Source organism: Elgaria multicarinata, chromosome 9, assembly GCF_023053635.1.
Source record: "Elgaria multicarinata webbii isolate HBS135686 ecotype San Diego chromosome 9, rElgMul1.1.pri, whole genome shotgun sequence".
NCBI lineage: Eukaryota > Metazoa > Chordata > Lepidosauria > Squamata > Anguidae > Elgaria > Elgaria multicarinata.
Window position 1 is genome coordinate 54,315,315 of NC_086179.1, and position 22,615 is coordinate 54,337,929.

A 22,615-nucleotide genomic window follows, 5' to 3' on the forward strand; every position below is an offset into this window, starting at 1 on the left:
TAATTGTTTAGAAACAAAGGTAGCACATTGTGAGTTTCTTTTGGCCTGCATCTTGCATCATGCTGTTACTAGCTGAATGACAACTGTTCAAGGTAGAAATTAATAATACCAAGCATTGTTTTCCACAACAACTGGAATGCCAGGTCATTGCAACTATATTTAATTTGGTTTCATTGCAACATGGAAATGCTTCTTGGAAATTGTGTTCCGAAAAAAGACAAGGTAACTGAATGTATGGAACAATTATCATTAATACATGTATTATTATTATTATTATTATTTGTTAGAAGCAAAGAATGTGCAAAAGTAGATAAAGTTTCAGTTTGTCAATGTTTCATAGATTTTCAAGTAGCATATGATACCAGAGTCCAAAAATGGCTATTCTTTGGTTGCCAGGTATTTGCATCAGATGCATACATTTGTAACACTTAAGCCTCTTTAACTAAAGCTTAATTCACACATTCTGGGGATTGACTCAAAAGCAACTATGGGGCTGTTTGCATGTAATGCTAAACCACCATGGGTTAATTTCCCTGCGGGGCTTAGCAGAACGTGCCAGCCACCATTTTGAATATGCAAGCAGCAGTGGCGCTCATAGCTTTGTCTACCCCCTCGAACAACCCCACAGTTCATATGACACAGCAAACCATGGCAAGCAGAGGAGTCGGCAGACACCATGCAAAAGGGCGCCCATAGGCATCATGCAGAAAGGGCACCTGTGGGTGTCCAGCACACTATAGCAACCCCTCAGATAAATTGAGCAACCATGCAAACCGGCTCATTGTCTTTAACATAAGCAGGTTTGTATTGGGACATTCCTTCCAGTCCTCCCTAACCTGGTACACTCCAGATGTGTTGGACCACAACATAATCCCCAGACCACACAGCCAAACACCTCACTGACTGGAGATCATGAGAGCTGTAGTCTTACACATCTGTAGGTCACCACATCTGGAAAGCTGTTTCTAAACCCAGTATCAGGAAATCTTTCTTCTCTTTTTGCTGAAATATATCAGTAGAAAGAGAATAAGCTGTAGTTAAAGCCATGCATGTTCACTAATTATAATACACACACACACACACACACACAGAGTTTCATTAGTCAATAGTGAATATGCATATTCTGAAACTTGGCTTTTTTAAAAGAGTGAATCAAATATTTAGCAATCTAAGAAATTATTGTTTATTCTCTTACGAGAGCCAGTGGAGTAAAGTGGCTAGAGTGTTGGACTAGGAGTTGGGAGATCTGGGTTCTAGTGCCCACTCAGCCGTGGAAGCTCACTGAGTGACTTTGGGCCGGTCACAGACTCTCAGCGCAACCTACCTCACAGGGTTGTTGTTGTGAGGATAAAATGGAGATGAGGAGGATTATGTATGCTGCCTTGGGATCCTTGGAGGAAAAAAGGCGGGATATAAATGTAATAAATAAATAATGTTGTAGGATGATATGTAATAAAAAGTGAGGCGGCAGTCCTCTGTGAATAGGTCACATTGAACTCAGTGGGGCTTACTTCTGGGTAGACCTGTATAAGATGGCACTGTAAAACATTTTTATATGACAACAAAGAGTTTGTCCAAACTTTGTAGAGACAGACTAACCAATATACTGACATTATGCAAAAGGAATAGCTTTTGTGATTTGGCTGCAGTCAATTAACTAAATGATTTGGCTACAGTCAATTAATTATGTGGAAAACCAAAGATAAAAAGCTAATTCCTTGTACTGAGTCCACTTCAAATACGTTGCCAGGAAGCAGGATAGAAACTGAAGTAATAAGAATAACTTATAAAAGCAAAGTAGGATTCTTATTTATAAAATGTGCAATTAAAAAAAATAAACATTTTACCAAGATTGGCCTCTTTATTTAAACCTCAGGTTCTATAGCCAGTCTACGATAAGAGTCTTGTAAAATATCTTCATAGAAATATTTTATTTCTATGATATATCGGTATTGGACAGTCGCCAGTCAAGAACTTTGTAACAATGTAAATGGTTTTTTAAGTGTTTGTTTCCAGCTTGGTCTTTTCAGGCCAGGCACTTCCCAAGCTCATTGTTCCTTTGTTCTAACGGATGTACAGAGGACTGAGTGTTTTGTGTTCTGGGCTAGATAGATTAGATAAAGTCTGAATTTCTGAACTTCGCCTTTTAGGCACGCAACCTTTTAATTTGCTGTAGGAGTTGTATCCCACCTCCAGGTCTTCATTAGTTTATATATTTATTTAGGGGGCAATCCAGTTGGTCTTAAGTGTTCTGAAGTCCCATTATTTCGGTGGAAAAGGAGAGAGCTACATGTGCTTCATTCTTCCATTGAAGTCAATATAGGACTTAAAGGGGGCATTGTAGCCTTCTCCATCCCATTGATTCAGGGCAGGTCATAAACTGTTAAAAACACAGAGCCCTTTTCCCAACTTGTACAACTCAGCCCTCATCTCACATTATCCCTCTAGTTGCCAACTTCCTGAACCATGTTTAGGGCTTTATCAGTCATAGACAGAACATTGAGCTATAGAAACTGAAACACCAGTTTCATCTGCTCCCATTGACCAAGCTCTGCCAGAAACCACCAGCTGCTGTGTCCTGTAATGGGCTTCCAAACGGCCATCAAGGGCACTCCCTGCACAAAGTTATGAAAACATGAATGACATTGGTAGGCACACATCTGAGAAAAAAGGGCATCTTGACCTTCAAGACAGATGGAGTGCAGAAGACTACAGGTATGGTCAACTGGCAGCCAGTGGGAAAGGCATCTCGCCTATCAAGTGATTGTTTGCAGCTCGAATGAGCCTACTTATGGGGATGAATAAAGGGGCAATCGGTTTTCTCATGTGCTGATTTTGGCCTGGGACATGCTATTTCCTCATAAGTAGGCTCATTCCACAGAGGAGAAAGCACAGCCCAGGCAAAAAGCAGAGATTGACACATTGCTTATGCCCTGTGTATTGCTTCTGCCCGTGCAAAGTAAGAGTCCGTGATCACCCTTATGCCATTGCAGAATCACCCTCTTACTTCACATAGTCAGGTTGGGAGCAGTGCACAAGTCTTTCCCCTACTCTTTTCTGATTTGGGTGGAAACTTCCAGTATATAGTGAGGCCATTAGATCAGACTATCACATTTTGTGACATGCTTCTGGCCAGCTCAGAATCAGCATGCCTGTGAAGCATCATTACTTAAGCAAGTTTGCTGAAGGATTTATGCTACCATGCTGAAAGCTACCATTCTAAAAGCAATCCAAGAGAGTTGTGACCCACTTCCATCCTAGTTACCCCCTCACTGCACAAAGTGGCACTCAGCAAAGGTTTCTGCAAGAGTATCGAACGCCTGTTTGGCCCACTGTGCCCCTCCCATCTACACCCTCAGTCCAATGTTCTTTTTTCCTCCCTAATATGGTGCTTGCCTTACTGTGCAATCATATATAGATACTCAGAAATTTATTTGAATTCAGTGGGACTTACTCTCAGGTGAGCAGGATTACAGCCTTAAGCCATTTTTTATGCCTCACTCCCCATGGGCATTATCCATTCCTCCCCTATTCCCCAAACACCTCTTGCATGCTGACCCCACTCCCTTCTGGTCTTTTCTTTATACGTCTCCCTTGTGCTTGCTATGGAGAAAGATTCAAGCTTTCATTACGAATACTTTTTTTTTTTTTTAAGCGAGTTATGGGGTTTTGTGCTTTCTTTTGTTTTTGGTACACAGATCCCCTGCCACCTGCAAGATTTGAAATCAAGAAGGAAAAAATTACAACTACAACCTTGCAGGTCTGGTGGAGCCCATCCTCTGGGAAAGTAGACTGGTATGAGCTACGGTTGCTTGATAACACAAAACAAGTTGCAGAGATCCAAGTTCCTGGAGGCATTTCACGAAATGAACAGACTTTTCACAATCTCATCCCCGGCAGCAAATACACTATCTCAATCAATGCAGCCACTGGTAATAAAAAGAGCCCATCAATTGATATCAGCGGTTCAACAGGTAGGATTTCTTTGTTTACATAATTCCATAAGGGATATTATTTAACTTATGTTCTCACTTTCCCATAAAAGCATTACCAAACTCTATTTATTACATTATCAAACTCTATTTATTTAAACATAGAGCTGTTCTAGGGTTCTAACTGAAAGCTTGGCATGCAATATCTACCCTCCCATCTAGAAGTTTAAACAAGGGCTTGTCTACACGAAGGATTTGTCCTGGGGTGGCTTCGCAGTAGTGGCACATCATCTACTTGACACAGCTGCCATTGTGAAGCCATCTAAGGCCAAACCCTGGAAACTCCGCTCCAAAATTTGGGTGCTTACCCCGATTTTTTTTGGCAGCGGAGCCTATGGCGCCCTGTAATTGGTCGCCATGGGTGGCCCTGTACCTGTAAACGTAAAAAAATAAAATAAAAATGGGGTGGGGAGGACAGGAACGGGGCCGTTTCTCCCCACTTTTTTAAATTATCTGTATCTCCGCAGCAGCGCAGATACAGATAATAAAAATTAAAAAGGGGGGAAAGGAACGGGCAGCCAGAGGGAGGAAAGGAGAGGTGGTTTGTCTCTTGAAGAAGGGGCAGGGAATCAGTTAGAGGAAGCCTGCAAATTGGTCTACACATCTCCCTTGATCTGGCAAGGTTAATCTATAGTAATTTTGATTTCTTTTCTAAATGTAAATGCATGTTTTGAGTGAAAACTGGTGGAGGTGTTTTTAGCAAATCCGAAATATTTTTTAAGAGCTATAGAATTTATAAATGCTCCCTGTCCTTCTCTCTGTGTCTGTCTCTTTCTCCTTAATAGCTCCTTCTCCAGTGGAAAATGTCAAGGTCTTAGTCAAGATACAATCTATCCACGTGTCTTGGTTACCAGGTTCTGGAAATGTGGATCAATACAGGCTGGTTTTGCTGGATAAAGATGGCCTGGTTCAACAGACAGACGTAGAGAAACACTACTTGTCATGCAATTTTTCAGGACTGACTCCAGGGTCTCTGTATAATCTTACTATCATTGCCAAGGCTGAAGGGCTGGAGAACTACAAGTTTAGACTAATTAGGACTGGTAAGATTTTACATCTTTCCCTGAATAAGAGAAACAGCATAAGGGTAAAATAAAATCACCAAAACTTTTTAAAATAAATGAAACGTATTGGCCTTAGTTAAACTAAGCAGTAACTGCTGCAGCCTGTGAGAGATTTGCAACAGGCATTTGAGATTCATTCGCACAAACTCCCCTACACGTTATTGAACTGCAGGTCTACATGATATGGTAAGAAGAATCTGCGACTGTCTCAGGGAAATGTAAAGGGCTGCATTCTTGAGCTGCTTGAGGTTAGTAGGGATTTTCAAAGTCTCATATAGCAATTCTATGTGCACATGGATGCCCAGCATTTACGGGCTGCTTTTTCCATGTCAGTAAGGGGACATGGAGTAGACTGCAATAGAATAAGCACACATCAGAGATCTACCCCCAGCAACCAGTCATTAGATCAGAGCAACTGAATAAAGTCTATTATTTATTTATTTATTTATTTATTTAATTACATTTATATACCGCCCCACAGCCGAAGCTCTCTGGGCGGTTTACAACATTTAAAAATAGTAAACATTAAAAGTATACAATTTAAAAACACACACACACACACACACACACACATAAAAACAGTATAAAAACAACAGTATCCATTTAAAAACAACAATTGTGGGGTCCATTAAAAACAAACTTAACATTGTTAAATTCTGTTAAAATGCTGTTAAAAATGCCTGGGAGAAGAGAAAAGTCTTGTCAGCACTTGGCATGTTTTAGATATTTCTGTAAGTATTGCTTCACTTGTAGGGACTCTGAAGGTATTCCTATTTATCCCTCATATTGTAGACCCTGTGAGCATGGGCTGCACCACTGAGATGTTTTGTACAGATCGTGCCACAGTCTTTCCATTACTGAAGTGTTAAATAGTAATAAGCTTTAGTGATAATAGGAATCTTTAGTAATGGTAATCGTTAGTATTATTTCTAAACTAATAGCAACTGTTTTTAACTATTCCTATATAACCTGTCCCTGGAGCTACAAGAGCCTATTTATTAATATTGCAAAGCAAAAATAAGCAAGATACTGATTGGGTGGTATTAATTTTTGTCAGGAATTTTTAAAAAAGAAAACATATTCAAATGCACCTAAATGTCTTCTTTTTCAATGCTATTATTATATTATTGTTGTTGTTGTTGTTGTTGTTGCTTCTGGACACTCAAAAATGTCAGCTAACTTAAGGAGGAGTTCAATATTTTGCTCAAAATTCAATTCTATATGCAATATAAAATCCCAGAGCTTGTGAGATATAAAAGCAATAAGGGCAAGCTAGAAGTGTTATGGGGTGTTTGAGAAATTATTGATGGAAGAAAGATTCCACTCCTCAGAAGGTTATGTCCATTTACATGATATACTTAATTTGGGTAGATCTTCCTCAATACCATTATACGTATAGAGCAATGCATAATATTGCGACATTATTTCAGAAACAGAACATCATTTCATGAGGAAAGTGTATCCCACAGAATGAGTATCCCAGAAAATGTGGTGCAGAAGCTGAGACTCTCTGCAAGTCATTTTAAGTACAAGCTACAGAGAGTAGAAACATACGGTTGTCAAGCCACTGCAGCCTGGAGACTATATGTGTATTGCTCTACACTGAGCCATTCCGCAAGTAAAGCTAAGCCATGGTTTAGTATTATAAAAACAAGCTGCAGTAAGCCTCAGGCTTGTGAATTCCTCACCTATCCTCCTCTGACACAGCTGCAAGGTGCAGATCAGAAGCCTCCATTTTTGTTTTAGATTATTTGCAGGTCAGTGTATTGTCCAAACCCAACAAACATAGCTTCATATACCACAATTCAAAGATGACATGTTTCAACTAACAGTAGTTAAGATTATCCAATTTGTTGGGTCCAAACAACCTCATAAGCCATGGGTAATAATAAATGGGAGTGAATGCTTCTGAATTCCTCCTCGTAATCTCACTGGGGATTGCATTGGCCTGCCCTGAATCTTAACGAGGCTTGTTCTTGCAACTATGGTTTATCAGAACCAGCCTCATTGTTAAAGAATATTTTTACACATGAATGTCATAGCTATTTAGTTCTCATGTGATGGAGTATGAATTAGATTCAGATCCTTCACATAAATTCATGCAAATTAGAGACAATTCCATAGAAGGCAGAGTGTTACATCAGGATATGTTCTTCTACTATCCAAATATATCAATATAGGAGTGTAATGTTTATAATAGAAATTGGGGTGATTCCACACACAATACATTTATAACATTTGGATTATTCTCTGAATTCCCCCTGTAGTTTTGGAAATTGGACCTTGAAAGCACAATAAATAACCCTACTATGCTTTAAAATATAATTGACGAAGTAAAGAGATTCAAAATTTTCTTTGATGTTACTAATTCTAATAACACATGTTCAGCAACAGTTTAGGTTTTCAACAATGATAATTTCTATGAAAATTGGAATTCCTATCAAACTTTGGAATGTATCTTTATCTTATACTGTGTGGGTCTAATTATTTTCTATTAGGACTGAGATGAATGTACTCAAGGTTTATTTTATTGTTTGAAGATAGTGATTTCAGGGAGGAGGAACACCCTAATCACGTACTTAGTCTTACCTTTTTCATGGCTAGAGATGTACAGATTATTGTTAAATCCATTTCATCTGTGTTCCCCGAATTGGCAGGTGTTTTTTGTTCGATCATTCATTGTTTGATGGAATCAGATTTTTTTACAAATGTTTGTCCAACTTGCACTAATTTGCATTAGCGACAAAGTGCATTAATGTTAATACCCATTAGCACTAATATGCATTTGCACAAATGTGTAAGTCCAAACTTGATAATGTGCAATTGCACTAATGTGAATTAGCATAAATCTTCCCCAAAAGTGAAAAACTAATCTGCCAGTCTGCAGAATCTATATGACTCAGGAAAAGTTGAGTCACAGTGGAATCTGCAGGTCGTATTTATAGAAATCCAAACTCATTTAATCTGTTGTGGATATCCCTGTTCATGGTTGCTTGTTAGCTGGCAGCCACTGATTTTCCTCTTTACTGTTGCTTCAATGACTATTTCCCCATCTTCTATTTTTCCTCAAATGGTTCTAGCCAATCAGAGATCATGAACTAAACACAATGATGTCAAAATAGTATTTCACCATCAGATTTGTCTATTTGCTTATGTCACTAAGGGGAAATTAAGCCCATTTATATTGAAGGCAGTGTTTCCTATGCAGGTGACATGAACAATCCTAGCCAATCAGGGATCATAAAAAGAACACTTTTACAGGCCTTTTAGAATATCTCTGAATAATAACTAAAAGGATGAACTCTTTCAACATTCTGATGAACATTGTTGTGCTAAACCCTACTTTTTGTTACTGTTTAAGCACTAATAACAGAATTGTTTGCAAAATTTTGTTGACTCAGCAGACATATTTCTTACTTTTTTAAAATTATCATTAGCCCCAGCCAAAGTCTTAGCATTGATGGTAGCTAATGATGGCAGCTTGAATACGTTAAAAGTATCATGGAAGAGGCCTCCAGGAAGCCTTGATTTCTACAACGTCACCTTGATTCATCTTGGTTCTATTAAAGAAATGAAAACTTTACAACCACAAGTCACAGAAACATATTTTGACAAGCTAATTTCAGGATGTCTTTATCAAGTTAACGTCAACACAGTCAGTGGAGAATTATTCACTGAAATGACAGCATATGGAAGGACAGGTATGTTTCTATCTTTGATAAGTACTTCAGCCTTGTGTCCATTGCCTCCTTTGCAGTAAATACTATGGGTTGGATCCAGACTTAAGTCATTGGTACTTAAGTTGGTCATGACTAACTTTTATTTCAGTGGACCTACTCTAAGTATGACTTAGTCTAAATCCAGTTCTATGAGAAAAGACAACCTTTTGGTATCAGTACAATATGCAAAAGCAATAGTTGTTTGCAATTAACACTGAAGGCCAATCTACAGATAGGAGTTGTCTTGACACAAGTTCCTGTCATAGCCTTCGGCAGACAATGAGGACAGGTCATGATGTTACCTCAGCAAACATATGGTCATGTCCTGCATTTGCTGAGATAACTATAATCTGGAGTTGAGGCTCTTGCAGGGGAGGATTGTTGGTGGGAGGGGTATTAAAGCCGTTCATACCCATCAATTCTCACCGCAAATGCCCCTCTGTCCAGTCCTTCCCCAAGCCAGATTCACTTCTAGTTTCAGTACCAACTGAAGAAAAAAATATTAAAAACTGCCGGGGGGCATTTAAAAGGGGCAAATAGGTGGATATAGGAAGTGTGAAGCACTCCCTTTCATCTGCAGTTTCTTCTGGGCAAATACCCTCCAACCTTTGCATTATCAAGAAAACAGGATTTTAGACCACACCCTAGTTCTTTATCAGGCATTAAAATGCATTTGAATTAATCTAACCTAGCAGTATTATGTCAGAACAAAAATAGGAAGTTATTGAATTGCTGGATGTTAATTGAATTGGACACTTGTGAACCAATTATTTCTTCCATGATATGAAGCAGTCTTCTTTTTCACCGTGCATTGTTGAAATTCTATGTTTCAGTTCCCCAGAAAGTTTCAGAACTGAATGCAGACAGCATGGGTTCATTAAGGTCTCTGAAAGTGAGTTGGCTGCCCCCTACTGGAGACTGGGACAAATACTATATTACGCTGTTCGACCACTCTACAGTGCTGCTGAATACTACAGTGCAGAAAGACAAAAAGGAATACATTATCAAGGATTTAGCGCTCATTCCAGGAAGGCAGTATGAGGTGGCAGTTACTGTTGAAAGTGGACGCTTTCAGAACACAGCACGCTGCAAAGGCAGAACAGGTGAGCACACTATCTGTTATAGACAGAAGGAAACTTAGAAAACCTACAAAGGGATTGCTTGGGGTGATGAAATTAAGTTATTATATGATGCAACTAATAAAATACTTTTAGTGTGAATTATAGTGATAACTTTGGCTGTATTCACATGAACAAAAACAAACAGCATTTGATATATCTGTAAAAATCGTTCAGGAGTAGGTGGCTTAATTCTCTACTCGCCTCAGTATATGATAATAAGAACACACACACACCTGCTTTACAAAAACCTCTCCCCTAAGCCCCAGATATTTTCCAGCCTTTTAGCTCTCATGGGGGAAACCATCCATCCTGGGCCATTAACAAGCAACTCCCTAACAATAAAAACAAAAACAACAAAGAGTGTCGCTATATTAAGGAGAAATTGCATTGCTTACTTTTTTGTGCTTTCTGCTTCTTTTGCATGATTGTAATGGGCTGCAGTACATGGGCAGAGAGGGACAACCACATGGTTTGAATTGCTGACCACGTGGTCTGTAATTGAAAACTTCCTGTCCTTTCGGTGCTCATATACTTGAATGGGACAGTGCCCACAAGTGGGTGTTTTATAGCACACATTAGGAAATATTGTGATATTTCAGAAGAATTGGGATACTGAGGGTTTTATTTTGAATGCATGGTGGACATGCAGGAGGTTGACAATGTCATTGAAAGGACCTGCAAACTTCCATGAGTGGCCAGTCATAAACATGCCATATAGAGATGTTCCAAGTGTGTTGTGGCACCATAGAGACTATTACATTTATTAGGGCATATGTTTTCATGGACTACAGTTCACTTCATCAGAAACTTTATCCCGATCTGTTTGGAGGCATTCTTGGTTGAAGGGATCCTACTGAAGCCCCTGGAACTTTATTCATGAACATGGTAGCGGTTCTTTCATCCTATGACCTGAGATTCAATGGCTTGTTTACATTTAACTGCCCAGAGAGCTTCGGCTATTGGGCGGTATAAAAATGCAATAAATAAATAAATAAAATTTAAACTTGCTGCACTTTCTCTGCATGAAAATCTGAAATCAGAATGGTTTTCTCTGAAGTGGCAAAGGTTTCATCATATTAAGATGGACAAAAGACTAAGGACAGCAGCTGTTTACTATTACCCCTGAAGGAACGGTATACAACCAAGAGTTCAAATTGAACATAAAACTAAATATCAGGAAATGTTTCTTCACTATAGGAACAGTTAGGAAATGGAATAGATTACCCAGGAAGGTTGTGCAATTTCCTCTAAAGGTTCTTAAGAAATTGGGTAGGCATCTGTGAAGTTATTGCATGGAGTTGTTCCAGGTGACCCCCTGAGGATCCTTCTACATTTTTGATTCTCTGAGTTCTCAGAAGTTAATTCTCCCTAAAGCCTCTATGTTCTAAAGTCTTGCTTTGAATTTTACTTTTTAAGAACAGCATTAAATAGAGGACCATAGTGAAATGTAGCAGTATTAGTAGCATATTAATTTATCCTTGCCTCTTATGCCATAATTAAACTTAAGGAGGGCAACATTTGTCATAGAAGATCACATCACAAATATCTCCCAACATCTATTCATGCTTATTTCAGCAAAAGTTCTAGAAATAATAATAATAATAATAATAATAATAATTATCATCATCATCATCATCATCATCATCATCATCATCATCTGAAAACTGGATTTCTCATCATTTTGAAAAAAAAAACCCTGTGTACTGCATAAAAGAGCCTTGGAGACCAACCATATATAGACTATTAAATGGAATATGCTATTGCTGTGTGTAGCAAGCCAAGTATTCCAAATTTACAAAAAGGAAGGGAGTAGCCTGAAAAACAATAGATAGGAGGGTGTATAAGAAGATCAGGGCGGGAAACCATGCCTTATCTTACACCTCGTGTTGATTATTTTTCCTGCTACACCCTCCCTTTTGATTCTTTAGACATTACAGACATTTTGACTCTTTGACACTATATTCTTCATACATACAGAATGCCAAATTATTGTGGGTTATAGAAATGTGCTATTCATAGTGATTTTCTAACCTACCAAAAGGGAAACAGCTATCAGGTAAGAATAGTACTTCAGTTTAGAGGCAGAATTTATCTGTTTTATCTTTTTCACATAAGAGGGGAATAAAATTATTAAACTAAAAGTTTCATGCCACTGTTGAAAAACTGCTCTATGTCATTTCAAGAAAATTAAGGTGGTTAGATGTTCATGCAGAATCCTGCACCTCACATATGGTTCAGTGGAAACTCAGACATTTCTGTAGATCACTGGATCACACCTTTCATTATTATTCTAACTTTGGGGTAGAATCGCATAGCGTTTGTGCTTAGAATCTTGACTGCAGGCAGGTAGCATATTTGTAAGAGTAAATGGTCTTGATGTAATAGCCTCATCTGAACAAATGCTTTTCCCACATACATTTTACTCTGTTTGAAGTCTCTCATTAATTATTAGTCAAATCCTAGGTCACATAGCTGAATGCCATATGGAGCATGATTGTAATCCTTAACACACCTCATCTAATAGCAACTAAATAACTTGCAGATAGAAATTTATTAATCTGAAAAAAGTGAAAACACACTGAGCCCAAGCTTAAGAAAGGGCCATTATTCGTGGTGGGTAGCATAGCTCATTGGTAGACCACATGCTCTGTATGCAGAAGATCCCAGGTTCAATCCTTGGAATCCCCAGTTAAATGGATCCAGTTGAAGATGACGTAAAAGACCTGTGCCTGAGATCCTGGAGAGTTGCTGCAAGTCAGAGCAGACAGTACTGGACTAGATGGACAAATAGTTTAACCTGGAATAAGGTTGTTTCATAATTCCATTATATGGCTGGGCTGTTGGGGAGTTGATTGAAATTGCTTCTGCATTTGAGCTATTCAACACAGCTCTCCTTTTCTCATGAAGTGACCTGCTATGTGGATCAGGCCCATCTGCGCAACTTTTCTCCAAACCGTTGCTAAACTTTCTTAATGGAGGTTTGCTCCGGCATGGACATACACTTGCAGCTGAGCCACATGGTAAGACTGAACACACAAAACAGCTCACTTTACGTATAATACGGAAGTAGTGTCAAGTGGTATCCATGTGGCTGTGATACTATGGCTAGCAATCGTAAGTAACCTGTAGAAAGAACACAGCAAGATGAGTAAGATACAGAAAGTATCACATCTGCTTTAATACCTACTCAGTAATGAGTGTCAGGCAACTAGCATCACTTTGTTTGAACACATGTAGTAATTTTCACATTCATCTGTCTGGCCTGTTATATCTACTTTTCAGTATATGAAATTACCGTATTTCTTCGATTGTAAGACGCACACTAATTTCAGTACCACCAACAGAAAAAAAAAACCTAAGGCACACCTGCGATTCTAAGACGCACCCCATTTTTAGAGATGTTTATATGAGGGGAAAAGTGCGTCTTAGAATTGAAGAAATAGGGTACTGTGATTCAGCCCATGGTTACGGACACGTTCAACATTTAATATTACAGTGACAGCTTAAATGTTTATGGAAATTACTATTTCATCAGATGCAACCCTCCAACTTAGCATAGGAGCATCACTATTTTGTGTAGTAAATACTCTTTTTAATGCAACTCTTTATAAGCCTTCTATGACGTAAAGTTTTTTTCCCCTCTTCTCTTTTCCACAGCTCTACAGCCAGTTCTTATGCTCCGTGTTAAGCATGCAAATGAATCTTCTCTGACTATCATGTGGGTGACTCCTCTGGCTGAGTGGGATGGTTATGTCGTTTCATTGGGAGACAGAACACGCATAGTCATAAACAAGGCTCTTGCTAAGGAGGCCAAAGAATTCACTTACACTGATCTGTTACCTGGCCGAAAGTACACTGCTACTGTCACCAGCATAAGTGGGGATTTGACCAACTCGACTTCAGTTGTGGGACGCACAGGTACCACACTGTTGACATATTATTAATCTCATCTTTTCTTAAACAGCATCATGAAGACTTCATCAGATAATGCTAGATAATGAATGCCAGTTACTGAAGAATGTGAGCAGGAAGCTGCTGTCACATGTCCTGCTTGTGGGCTTCTCACTGCCATCTGGTTAGCCACTGTGGGAACAGAATACTGCATTGCATGGGCCTTTGTTCTGATGAAGCATGCTCTGCTTATGTTTTTTATTCTTAACAGTGCATGTATTGCTTTCTTGGAATTAAACATTGCTTTTGCACCTCTATGTCTTTAAAAAATAGAAATTCCGCACACCCAAAATCAGTAACATCAGAAGAAACCAGGCAAAAGTCCTAGCTAGTCCAGCATTCTATTCCAAGAGTAGCTAGCTGGATGCTATGGGAGGAAATGCACAAGCAGGAGATGAATGCAGTAACATCTCCTGCTCATGTTTCCCAGCAACTGGTATTGAGAGGCCTACTGCCTCTGATGCTAGAGGTAATACACAGCTATCATGACTAGTCGCTATTGATAGCCTTATTCTCCATGAATTTCCAATCCCATTTTAAAGCCATCCGGGTTGGTGGCCATTACTACATCTTGTGGCGGGAAATTCCATAGTTCACGTATGTGCTGTATGAAGACATTTGTCTGTCCTGAACCGCTCACCATTCAGCATTATTGGATGACCCTGAGTTCTAGTATTATGAGAGAGGAAGAAAAACATCTCCCTATAAATATTATCCACAGCATGCATAATTTTATACATCTCTATCATATCCCTCCTTACAAATCATTTTTTCTTAAGCTAAAGAGCCCCCAACTTCATAATATTTTCTCATGGGAGAATTGCAACCTTCTGAACATTTTGGCTGCCCTTTTCTGCACTTTTTCCAGCTCTACAATATCCATTTTGAGAAGCAGTGACCAGAACTAAATCCAAGTGTGATCCCACCATAGATTTGTATAAAAGCATTATGATATTGGCAGTTTTCTTTTCAATTCCTTTCCTAATGATCTCCAGCATGGAATTTGCCTTTTTCAGAGCAGCTACAGAGTGCCCCATTTTCCAGTGCTAAGATTCTTACTTTAAATTCTTTACCAAAGCAGTTCATGGATCAGGTCGATAAATATATAATGATATCATTTTCAGAAGATCGTCCTTATTTCTTTGTTTTCTTTCTTTCCTTCTTTAAAAATTCCTCTTAAACTATTCATTCCAAAACCTTTTTGCTTTGCCAAAGTTAGTTTCCCACAATTGTCACATGACAATTCATTTTTTAGCCCTTTGATACTGTCTGTATTTCTAACTGCCCTCTCATCAATTTAATTGCGGTGGTTTATTCAGGGTGCCTCCACCCCACTCCCATTATGGAATGCTCTCCCTAGTGAGGCCTGCCTGGTGCCGACATTGTCATCAGCATCAGATTAAGATTTTCCTCTATCCCCGGGCATGTGATAGCATATGAAGAAGTTTTTAATGGGTCCTGAGATTTACTGTGGATTGTGTAAAACTGTTATATTTTTGTGCATTGATTTATATTGTTATATTGTCTTTGCAAACAGCCCAGAAAGCTTTGGCTGTTAGCAGTATGGAACTGGAATGAATGAATGAATTTGTTCATTAACCATAATGATCTTGAATTGTAGTTCCAGCACAGGTGACAAATTTAAATGTGGCAAACCAAGGATCAACTGACAGCCTTTTCACCAGCTGGATAAAGGCAAAGGGAGATGTAGATTCATACCAAGTGTTGCTCATTTATGAAAATGTTGTAAAAAAAAATGAGACTGTTTCCAGTGTCACCAATAAATACCACTTCCAGTCTCTAAAACCTGGAGGACTCTATTCAGTGGTTGTCACCACAGTTAGTGGAGGAATATTTTCCAGACAAGTAATTGCTGAAGGAAGAACAGGTAACTATCTATCTATCCATCTGTCTATCTACCTATCTATCTATCTAAAAACCATAGATTCGATTTATTTCCCTGGGGGTGGGGGACTCACAGTGGCAAACAAACAAAATGAGCAATGCTTAAAACAGTGACTTCTAACCGTTACTCATACAGCATCATAAAAACCTAAATTAAAAATTACAAAAGCATAGTTAACCATGAGGGCTAAAAACAAACAAACCAAGGCCATTTCTACACCTGCCTTTTTTCATGGGATCATTACCAAATTTCTTCTTAAAAAGCCATGCTTTTACATACTTCCTAAAAGAGTACAGTGTTGGAACCTGATGAATCTCTGTTCGCAAAACGTTTCTTAAAGTGGCTACAACCACAAGGAAGGTTCTAGGAAAGGGGTGCAGTTCCTTTTCCAGACCATTTTACAAAAGCTTTCAGTAGCCAGTGGTGGGCAGGGCTGAAGGGTTGGGGCCAAAGACCAAGGGAGTAAGACCCAAAATACCAGCATATTTGAGATTACTGTCAGTAACTAAACCTTTGGAGAGGCATTTCTGCCTGTTAGAATAGGGGGGAAACACTGCACAAAACCCAGAAAACTATCAGGTGATGATCAGTGGTTAGGGGGAAGGAGGGGCCCAGGGGAAGGTGGTAGAGCCATCTGGAGACCCTGTGTGGACCAGATTGGGACCCCAGGCCTGAGATTCTGCATCTTTGCTCTACATCTTGTGGCTGGCTGCTTAGTTTCACAAGGCCAGGGGTTCTGAAGTACTGCCTCAGATGATAACTGGAGCATATACAGAGGTAAAGGGAATAAGGAAAGCTTTCCCTTGTTGAAAAGTAAAAAACAAAGTATGTGTAAAATCACAGGGGAAATTCTGTTTTCCATTCCACAGAAAATCCACCCACGTGCCCAATTGCAGCCAGTTTTCTTTGTGCTGCCATTTTTCACTATTATCAGTTGCTCGCTTCACCTAAGATTCAGCCAGTTTTGTATATTGTGCTTCATTGAGACTTGCACTGCCTCATGAATTCTGTAGTTCAAATACATGCACCTTCTCTCTGTAAGAGTAAATATGATTTGGTACCACAAGTTTTAATCTCCCTGACGAGGCTCGCCTGGCGCCAACGCTGCTATCTTTCCGGCGCCAGGTTAAGACTTTCCTCTTTGCCCAGGCATATGGCAGCACATCTTAATCACCCACATGTTTATTTTTTTAACGGTTTTTAATTCTTTGTGTGTGTATGTTCTGTGTTTTAAAATTTTAAATTTTGCATAATTGTTTTTATCTCAATTTTAAAATTTTTGTAAACCGCCCAGAGAGCTCTGGCTATGGGGGCGGCATATAAGTGTAATAAATAAATTAAATAAATAAAGCTATTGCAGAAATTTATTTATCACAAGAGTGCATAATGATGATTCATGTAAGCTTTGATTTTAAACAAATTTGATGGAAGCTGGGTAAATTAAAGTATTTTTGAATCAAGAGTTGTCAATAGCAGAACATATGTATTTGAAAAATCTAAATGAGTGAAGGTGATTCGTTGAGGGGTGTGTGTTTTTTACATATTGAGCGTGTGTCTCATTGGGATATGGTCTATTATATTAAAAGAGTAGTACCCTGAGAAGGCTTCTGGCAACGTTTAGAAAAACCATAACCACCAGTTGCAGAAGAACAATGCATAAACTGTGTTTCATCTGAGAGAAAATTATTCATAATTCTTTCCACTAGAGGGCAGGAAACTCTCAGTAACATAATTCATAGAATTCATCTGTTGTGATTATGTATATTCCAGTTTTTAATGCACCACAGAATTTTGTAAAGGTAGTTGCTTCATTTGGTTGGTCAGTTTGCCTCTTTACTCACAGAGGAACAAGCATCTAATTCGGTGCGCTGTTTTTACATGAGTGCAAACTAATTTTTGGTCTTGTATGAGAGACAGTTAAAGCATTTATCATAGCCAATTGCATTAAATAGTTATTAGGGTTTGGACCACTATGTGAGAGAACTTTTATATACCGTATACGAGGAGTTTCTCTGAACACACACACTTTTTATTGCTTTCTTGTTTAGTTCCTTCCAGCGTCAGTGGAGTAACAGTTAACAATTCAGGACGAAGTGTTTACCTGAGTGTTTCCTGGCTGCCAGCTGACGGAGATGTGGATAGCTATTTGGTAACACTCTCCCATGGAGGGCGCAATATTCATACTCTCACTGTTCCAAAAACTGCCAGTGAATGTTCCTTCAACACACTCACTCCTGGGCGACTCTATGATGTGACAATAACCACAAGGAGTGGAAAATATGAAAACCAATCCTTCAGTCAGGAAAGAACAGGTAAAAACGGTGGAAGGAAGAGCACACCATATATATTCTGTCCGTCACAGATATGTAGGCCAGCCTGGTCCCCTTCAGATGGATTGAACTACAGCTCTCAGCATCCTCAGCCAACTCTCTGGAGATGCCAAGAGTTATTAGTCCTTTAGCCTAAGTGGACCATATTCAGATATTGTTCCTCTATTAACATGACATAATTTTTCTCTTTCCTGACTTATCCCGTGCTTCTTTGAGGTTGTACAAAATATATGCCTAGATCAGCCTTCCCCAACTTGGAGCCCTCCAGCTGAGTTGGTATTTTTAAATTTATTTATTTATTTATTTCATTTTTATACCACCCAATAGCTGAAGCTCTCTGGGTGGTTTACTTTATAAATTGTTGTAAACCTCTCAGAGATCTTTGGCTATTGGGGGGGAGGGGGAGATATAGAGATGATGGAGGAGAAGTAGTACTAGTAGTAGTCAGGAAAGAAAAAAATATGTTATGGTAATGATGAAACAATGCTTAAACATGGTTCACATGTATTAAAGGCAAGTATCAACTGATGATTATTATTAAAAGGCTTCGTTATCAAAAGGCAGAGTTAAATTCTAGAGGAAACAATGAAGAGCGTTGTGGCACCTTAAAGACTAACACATTTATCATCACATAACTTTTTGACTACACTCCTCTTCATAGGCATATAGGTATATATAAGTATATATATACATGCTTGGAGAGGGTGTTGTAAGCAGTGAAATCAGATGGGAATGAAATGCAGAAAGTACAGACACTGGCATGTTATTAATTCTGGCCTTTCACAAAATAGTTACTGCTGATAACACAGACATCCTGGCAATGTGTAAATGAATTAATACGTGTAATGGGCTAAAAACCTGTCCTCTACAGTCAGGCCTCAGATGATAGCAGTGCCGCTGTTTTACAGTGCCCCTGTTCAGATGACGCACTAAGCCACGATGGTTAAGCATTTTGAGCTAAACATTATGGCTTAGCGTGTCTTGTGAACCATACCTAAACATGGTGCTACGCTTTAAACACACTCATTAACCATTTGCTGCAAAAGGGTTAGCGGCCTAACCATGGCTTGGCATGTTATCTGAACAGGCCCAATCCTTATTATCATTAATTCGCTCCATGGCTGTATGAAATAGCCATTCATATCTCCTTTTTAACCGGAGGTTGGGACTTTTGCTCAGATTTTACATGTCCAAGTCAGTCATGCTCATCCTGGTCCAGATAAGGAGATCCACTCACATATCACTTGCTGGATCAGAAACTGCTGGTATAAAATTAGTTGTTACATCCAAATGTAAATGTTGACTACACTGCACTATTTTCAGTTGGATAGGGGTTTGGATGGTATCTGAACATGGATCCACATTCTGGCCTATCTAATGATTTTAACTATACACAACTACAGGGTGACTATTCACTGGGCTTCAGTTGTTCCCCTGGCACACTCCAATTTCTCAAATTAGCTTCAGCCTGTTTTTATGTCTATTATTTCTGAAATCAGGACACACTGAACTATGTTCTATCTTTTCAGTTCCTTCAAGCGTCCAGGGACTTACGGTGAGCAATTCTGCAAGAAGTGACTATTTAAAGGTGTCCTGGCTACATGCCACAGGAGACTATGATAATTATGAAGTGATCATCAAACACAACAATGACTTCATCCAAACAAAAACTGTCCCCAAGGATGAAAATGAATGTGTGTTCACTAACCTGGTTCCAGGGAGGCTTTATAGCGTCACTGTTACAACAAGGAGTGGAAAATATGAAACAAGTGACAGGGACAGTGGGAGGACAGGTAAGTAAGTGAATAAAAATTAATGATTTTTTTTTAAAAAAAAAAGTTAGACATCAAATTTAAATTTAAAAATCTGAAATTAATGTAAACCTATAAATTCTTAAAACTGAAATAATCACCCTATTATACAAGTGTGCTGTTCTGTGTAAAGAAAGAGCTGTGCCGAAAACCTCTTATTGGCCATTATGCAATGGTGTACAATCATTATACAATTATTCATGTGCTTCCATTATGGCTTGTTGCCGGGTGTGTGTGTTTGTGTGTGGCAGGGACTAGCAAGTTGTCACTGGCACTAGAATCCTCATGATGCAATCCTGGATCTCATCAGGAATATCTGGTATTTCTGATTGATGCTCAACTCTCTAACCTTTGCAATGTGTACAATTATGGAACTAATAATGTAGACTACAGTAGCGTAAGGCTTATTACTAGAGATCTACCCAACCAACTTTGTTCATTTTTATTTTAAACTAAAGCTTGAGCAGTATAGACATGCAGAAAGTTTTGAAACTTCAGAAAAGTTCAGAGTTCAAGCTCTAATAGCTAAACACCAGCCATCCTCTTCCTCCTCCATCCTTGCCTCTCCCAGTCTGAATCCCCTCACCATGAGGAAGCTGGCAAGCACATCAAGCTTTACAGTGCCTCCCATTGGCTTCCTCTAACAAACCAGATGGACAGAGGAGGGAAAGAACGTCGAACTTGCTGTCTCATTATCCCATTGTAGAACAGAAGGAGAGAGGAGGGGGAAGTTGTGCATGCATGTGGTCAATGGGGGTTTATAAGTGGGAGAGGCTGGGCGGGACAGCCACCATTTTCTGCTGTGCATGAGGTGGTTTGGGTATCTGTGACAGGCGAGGCTGGCTTTGAGATGGGGAAGTGGGGGCTGTCTTGGCTGTGTTATAAAAGGCTGGAGCTGCAAATTGTGGAGACTTTTCTTTAAAGCCAAATGAATGTGGCTCTTTCTCATCTTAGACTGCTAGCGCCCATGGTGACAGGGGCGCTATACTAGAATTTATGACTCTGCCAACAGAGAGCATGGCTTTTCCTTTTCCAACCCATGGAGAAACACTATTTTATCCTGAAAGTAACACTCTTTGCTTCTGGAAAGTTCTGGGCACTTGCTACAACTTACGCATGCATACTTGGAAGTAGGTTTTGCTTTGTTCAGTGGAACTTAGGGCCAAACTAGACATACTTTTGATTTGTAACATGCAACTATGTATCAAGTTTTTCCTTGCCTAATTATGAATGGGGGTGGGGCAAGAGTATTGCTAGGGTCTCCAGCTCTTAATCTGTTTCTCTGCACACTGTATCTGTTCTCCAGAGCCCAGAGTGTCCAGGGATGCCAATGGAAGACATTTTCTTTAAGCTTAATTACATGGGGTGGGGGCAGTTTTTCTACAGGAGGGAAAGAGAGAGAAGTAGGAATGGGGGAGAAGTGGAGATGTGACAGCTAGAGATTGCAAGTAATTGAAACTGAAGAGGAACTACTGATTTGGGATTATCTGGAGTGAGGTGCAAATTAATGAAAGAATTTGCTTCACTTGAGGTGATTTGGATGAGAAATTAATTGGTTAGCTTTGATTTCTGTGAAATTTAAACTCTACTAATTATTATTTCTAAATTTGCATACATAGATATAGTATATGCAAATTTTATGCAGACTTGGATCCTATGGGAGCTTGAGGCCTGAATCTTTTATGTGTGCCCCTAGGGGTGGGGGTGATGATCCTTACAGGAAATGTAGCATGCAGAGAGAGGGGAGGCTTATTTCTTCCCTCCTCAAGTTGACCAGAGCCAATCGTTCCCATGGTGCAGATGTAAAGGAAAGGGTCCCCATGGGCAGCAATGGGGATTTCCCCCCCTAAGCATTCTTGCTGTGCGAGATGTGGAGGGGATGAAATTGGCTATGATCATACTGGGGAGGGAAGAGGTAATCCACTCCTTCCCACATGCTGTATTTCCTGTAAGGATTCCCCCACCCTTCCCCATTCTTCTCCATAAAGAAAAAAACGTTATGTTACATATCAAGAGAAGAGTTGCTGTCAGCTGTTTGATGACTGGCCTGCAGAGTATTTTCACTTTCTGGGAAAGATGAGCTACATAAATCAGGAATTATTTTACCTTCAACCAATTTATTTTTAAAAAAGGCTATTTTGCATTTATCAGGACCTGGTATACCAATGTTAGAAGCTCCCTATTCAGAAAGTACAATTATTTCTTGAAATGTTATTAATTATTGTAAATTGTTATTGAACTTGTTAGATTTATAGGAATACCTGATGAAAACCTTATAGAGCCTTGTTACTATTTGGGGACCTTGTCTTTCTTGTTTCGTTTTGTTATTGTTTTCTTACACTGTTCTGTCCCTCATTCCTCAGTCCCAGGATCTGTAAAGAAATTGACTCTTAGTAATAGAAGCACTGAAGCGTTATATATTACTTGGTCCAAAGCTGATGGGGATGTTGATCAGTATGAGATCCAGCTTCTCTTCAATGACATGAAGGTTTTCCCACCCACTCATCTTGAAAACACACTTGAAAATTTCGAGTTTACATCTCTCACTCCAGGACGCCTTTACAAAATTCTTGTCATGACCATAAGTGGAGATGCGCAACGTACTACTTTCATAGAAGGATTAACAGGTTCGGAAAAGATGGATATAAAACAGACTTTATGCTGATGACAGATTTTATGTATGCTTACACTATAATCTTTCACAATTTTCAGAGACTGCAG

General features: G+C 39.2%; 1 protein-coding gene across 3 annotated transcripts in view; it reads left to right on the forward strand.

Moving 5' to 3' along the window:
- Positions 1-22,615, forward strand: part of PTPRB (protein tyrosine phosphatase receptor type B) — an 80,542-nt gene that overhangs the window by 21,879 nt on the left and 36,048 nt on the right. For all 3 annotated transcript variants that reach the window (XM_063133891.1, XM_063133890.1, XM_063133888.1), the window contains 9 exons: positions 3,699-3,974; positions 4,778-5,035; positions 8,494-8,757; positions 9,609-9,878; positions 13,554-13,814; positions 15,469-15,735; positions 17,802-18,065; positions 19,613-19,876; positions 22,258-22,521. In XM_063133891.1, coding sequence (XP_062989961.1) covers positions 3,699-3,974; positions 4,778-5,035; positions 8,494-8,757; positions 9,609-9,878; positions 13,554-13,814; positions 15,469-15,735; positions 17,802-18,065; positions 19,613-19,876; positions 22,258-22,521 — 2,388 coding nt within the window. The remainder of the gene's footprint in view (positions 1-3,698; positions 3,975-4,777; positions 5,036-8,493; positions 8,758-9,608; positions 9,879-13,553; positions 13,815-15,468; positions 15,736-17,801; positions 18,066-19,612; positions 19,877-22,257; positions 22,522-22,615) is intronic.